Raw genomic sequence first — 5,075 nt, forward strand, 5'->3', positions numbered from 1 at the left:
GCCCGAAGGCGGGCCCGCCATAAACAAACGGTGCTCGGTCGCACGTGGACTGCGGAGCAGCTGCGCCTCCCAACAGATCGCGGACTCCGGCGCGGGGTCTTCAGGCACAGGGAGCAACCAGAGAGGGCAGGAGAGCGCGCCCAGGCCTGGGTCCGGCCCAGCCGTCTCGGTCTAGCTCCCCTCGGCTCGGGTCCGCTCCATGGCTCCGCAGCCACCGCCGCCCCTGCCGCCCTCCAGATCGGAGGGGCCTCGCGGCAGCGAGTGCCAACACCCGGTTAAGGACTAAACTGCACCACCGCCTCTTCGCTGGACCCTTATACCCTAAGAAAAGCTGAGGCCGGGGAGACAGGAGGCAAGAAGAGTGAACAGGAAGCAGGGCTCGGGTCGCCGCGGAACAGTCCAGCTCTAGCCGCAGGCGGAGCGCGGGGCGGCGCAGCTGGTTTGCGCTGAGCTCTGGGCTGGCAACTGCGGAGAAGTTCCTCGGTGCCCAGGCCGGTCCGGCGCACCTGTCCGTGGCCGGCACCGGGATTCACCTGGCCCCCGGGTCCCCTTTCCCGGTCCCAGCTGCCGCAGCCTGAGCGGGACTCCGCGGGCCTGGAGCGCGGCCAGGTCTAATATGCCCAGAGCCGAGGCGCGATGAAGGAGAAGTCCAAGAATGCGGCCAAAACCAGGAGGGAGAAGGAAAATGGCGAGTTTTATGAGCTGGCCAAGCTGCTCCCGCTGCCATCGGCCATCACTTCGCAGCTGGACAAAGCGTCCATCATACGACTCACCACGAGCTACCTGAAGATGCGCGCGGTCTTCCCTGAAGGTGAGGCCGCAGGTGGGCGGCCGGGAACTCTGGGGAGTTAGGCAGCCTCGGCCCTTGCAGGAGCCGGCCCAGATGGGCCATCGAGGTCTCCCAGCCAATACTCGGGTGTCTTGGGAGGGCCGAGCCGGGGACTTCAGCTGGGACGCAGACTCAGGGAGAGGGGCCAGGGCCACCACGGCCCAGGCGACCAAACCATCTCTTGGCTCAGGGCAGCGGCAAACCAAGGATTGTTCCAGGGACCGGCGGTCCCCAGTTGGCGTTGGCATGCTGGTCCATTCAGGTTTTACTCTCTCTCTCTCTCTTCCTTCTTCCCCCTCTGCTCCTCCTTTTCTTCCTCCCTCCTATCCTTTCTTTTCTTTCTTCTTTGTGAATCTATTTTAGTTTTGTTTTCTTTTCCTCTCTTCTTTCTCCTCCTCCTTTCCATTTAAAAAAAATTCTTCTTCGTCTTCTTTTTCTTCCGTCTCTTTCCTCTCCTTCTCTTTCTCCTTCTTCTCCTCTTCCTCCTCCTCCTCCTTCCCTTTCTCTTTCTCTCCCCCCACCTCCTTCTGCTCTGGTTTGGTGTGTTTTGTTTTCTTATTTTTTTCTCTGTTCCTTTACTCCTTTCCTTCTTATTTACCTACCTCTTTTCCCTCCTTCCTTTCTTCTTTCTTTCTTCAGCTCTCTTTTCTTTTCCGGGGCTTCATCCCTCCTTCTCTTTCTGGAGAAAAGAGAGCAAGCAAGCAGGGTGCTCGGTGAGGCCACAGCCACCGAGCACTCGTGGAGTCAGGTCCTCGGTCTCTCGTGCTGCCCTCCCAGTCCTCTGGGGTTCGGAGGTTCGGGTAGGAGAGATCGCGGGTTGGTGAGCTGAAACACCCGCGAAGAGAAAGGTAATTATTTCGAAAACGGCAGGCAGGGCAGAGCTTAGCAGTTCTTTTAGGATTGAAAATACACTACTGGCGGACGAGGACACACCGTCAGGCAGAGATCGTAAGAAATGGTGGCGTGCTGGATGGGCTTTCCCAGCACGCACACGTCGGCCTCCGCCCGGGACTGTGGCCACCCGGCCAGACCTCCAAACAGCAGGTCCGGGATCTCACCCCCAAGGGACTCGGACACTGCCGGGAAGGGCACTGTTCAGGGTTCTGATGGGCGCCCCAGGATTTCCAGGCCCTGGAGCCACACGAGAGGACTTCGTAGTAAAGAGACCACTTCAGCTGCAGGGCACTGGAGGGTCGCTGCAGTACAGGCGACAGGTGTCCTTCGGCCACAGGGCGCCTCCATTAATACCATCCGCGGCCCGGAACTCGACTCGGTAAGCTTTTGCGCTCGGCGCCTCCAAACGTGTTATTTGCGATCGTTTCTGGGTCTGCAGCTGCGTTTTCCACGGTCTTCCTCGTGGAGCGCAGCGGGCCTTGTCGGCAATTGCGGCCTGCAGTCCTGCGGCGGCCCGGGTCTGGAGCAAGCGCCGGAGCAGCCCGGAGCCCTAGGGAGCTGAGCGGCCGGAAGCGGTGGCTGGGCCTTTCGGGAGCCTCCCAGCCTGGCCGCGCGGTCCGCGGTCGAAGGGCGCTTTCCTCCGGTGCGCGGAAGCCCTGAACCTGCTGGGCTGGGGCCTAGCGCACGTTCCTGCGTTTCCTAGTCCGATCCGCGGAGAACCTCTCCCCAGCCCCTTCCTTCGCTGGGAGTTGTTCACCGCGGTGTTTCCTACTAGTCGGCCCAGCGATGAGTCCTTGGCTACAGAAGTAGAAATGATTCCTTTCCAGCTGAAGTTTCGGTGGACATTAAAAGCGAATTAGGTTTATAAGGGTCGAGTCTCCTTTCCACCCGGGGAGTAGTGTTAGCTGGTTTGCTGGGATGCGACTAATCCGCTTGCTACAAAGCAGGCAGGGTAATGGGCTTCTATCCTCTGTCCTCTCTCTTCCCACCTTTCTTTTGGGGCGGGGGAGAATAAATTATCTGAAGAGTTGTTTGTTGCCAAAGATTTCTAATAAACCAGAAGTTAACTAATAGGAGCGATCTGGGGAAAAGGGCTTATTTTAAGCTATTCGTTGTTTTAGGGATTTCCAGGGAAGTTTGCTAAAATGTTGAAAAGTGGCAGATGTGCTGCCACAGCAGACATTTAAATATCTGTGGGGTGTATGTAACCAGGGAAGCACATCATCAGGCCTTTGGGTCCAGAATGACTGAAGACTTTGCTCCTTGTTGTGGGACCGCGTGGTGTTGTTGGGGTTGATGCCTTGAGCAACTGCTGCCAGTGCTGTGTTCAGGAGCTGCCTACTCAAGGGGCCACCTGCATCTCCTGGGTTTTGATCCTGGAGGTTGGCTCTAGATTTTGTAAATGATCCTGTATCATAGTGTACAACTCGGGGAAGGGGGCAGTGGCCTAATCCCTTCCTACTACACTTCTTGAAGTCAGGAAGGGGAGCCATGCCGTCTCAAGCACTGTCCCACTGCTCATGTCTGGGACCTGAAGCTTTGGGCTGCAACGCCTACTCCCCTCAAGTCCAGTCCGTGTCTAAGGAGTTAGGAAGCTCAGGGCATAGGGCAAAGAGAAGTTGCGATTAGGAAGAACTCCACCATCAAAATAACTCCCTTGCCCTCAGAGGCTTTGAATCCGCTCCCACCCCTGTAGGGGACCTTCATTGATTTAACCCGGGTTCTTGAAGCACCCAGGTTGCTGGGGCCCTGCTGAGTTGCTGAGGTCAGGACAATGACCCCACGGAGGTCTTAGAGCCAGAGCAAGTCTGGGTATCAACCAGAGCTCTGAGATGGCTTACAGCTCTTGGCTGAAAATAAAAGATATAGAATGGACCCATTTGCCTGAAGCAGGTGGGATCCCTGGGTAAAGAAAACTTTTGAGACCAATTTAGTACTTTGGGATGCAGAAAATGAATGGCACAGTCTTAAGGACCGGTGGAATCATCAGGAACCCTTCATATCTGGGGAAATTGAGGCCAGAGAGGAAACTGGCCTCCCCAAAGGCGCTGCAGCAGGGGAGAAGGACAGTAACTTCGGAGGCAGCCGGTTGCTGTATATCCTCCTGCCTCTGCACTGAAGAGGCCACCAGGAAGAGAAACTCAGAGGTCCCACACCAGGGCAGAGGGAGGCACCAGAAACCAAGGCAGACACCTGCTGGCAGGCCAATTCTCAGACTTGGGGAAATCTTTCAATTTTTACATTTGGGGCGGAGGAGGCTCTGTCATCCTGCCCTGGTAGGCCTCGGTCTCTTTGTAAAGCGGCCCATTACCGACTCCACACCCATACAGGTGCACAGTGGAACCTTGTCATAGGTGGCAGTCCACTCTGGTTACCAGTTGCTGTAGACTCCGGGTGTTTCCTGGACCAGGCTAGGCTTAAATGGCAGTCGCCGAGGAAATCACTGCCCTGAGTCTAAATATCTGCGGCTTTCTGGGTGGCTACCTTTTCTCCCCTTCAACATAGAACTAAGAAGTGGGAGGTAGATAGGGTGGGTAAGGGCAGGAGAGAGCAAGGTCGGCTTTGGAATGCGGGCTGGAAATTGAACACTGGATGAGTTTTAGCGAGTAGTTGGAAAGCAGACAAACCTAGAGTTGCGGCAGAGATGGAGTGCAAAGGGTCGCCTGCGCCCCTCCCTGGGTTCCGGAGAGGAGGCTTCTTGGAAACCGCAGATGTACCGAGGCAAGAGACCTGTGGGTGCTTCCTGGCCGTAACTGCACTGTGAACACACTCGCCAGGACGCAGGGTAGTTTCCGTGGGTCCGAGGGCCAACTTGGGCGATTCGATTTCCCTCGAGGAGTCCCGATTAGGACTAGCGATGAGGAAAGGGTGGCGTTTCCTCCCGGACCTTGCACACCGACGGCTAGCTAGGACGAGGGACTGGCCTCTGGTCCCGGCTCAGGAATGAAGTGGGAAGCTGAAGACCCAGAACCAGGGTGTGTGGAGGGGGGAAGGGATTAAGGCCTGAATTGTCCCGGTGACTGGGTTGAATTCAGTTGCAGGCAGCCGGCGAACCCCCCACCCGCACACCTGAGCTCCGCGGGGAGGAAGCGCACGGACTGTGGAATAATTTTCTTGGATTTAAACGATTTGATTCCGAGGGTTTGGTGAGGAAAAAGTCACCCTATGCCAACATGGCATTATAGATCTTCCTGTACCGCAGCCCGAAATCACGTAGGTTATTTTTAATGGACTCGTTTTTTTGGAGTGACGAAGATTTCACAACCCTCCCTCCTCTCACTTTGAAGTGGGCCAGGCCTAGGGCTCGGGAGGCAAAGCTCACCGTCGGCAGGGCCGCGCGCGGCACAGGCCC

General features: G+C 56.8%; 1 protein-coding gene across 1 annotated transcript in view; it reads left to right on the forward strand.

Moving 5' to 3' along the window:
• Positions 1 to 6: 6 nt before the first annotated feature.
• The window catches only part of Sim2 (SIM bHLH transcription factor 2), a 46,543-nt gene continuing 41,474 nt past the window's right edge, over positions 7 to 5,075 (forward strand). Inside the window, exon 1 of the mRNA XM_048803946.1 lies at positions 7 to 811. Within this exon, the coding sequence (XP_048659903.1) occupies positions 637 to 811 (175 nt within the window). The 5' untranslated portion in view covers positions 7 to 636. The remainder of the gene's footprint in view (positions 812 to 5,075) is intronic.

Source organism: Marmota marmota, unplaced genomic scaffold, assembly GCF_001458135.2.
Source record: "Marmota marmota marmota unplaced genomic scaffold, marMar, whole genome shotgun sequence".
Taxonomy (NCBI): domain Eukaryota; kingdom Metazoa; phylum Chordata; class Mammalia; order Rodentia; family Sciuridae; genus Marmota; species Marmota marmota.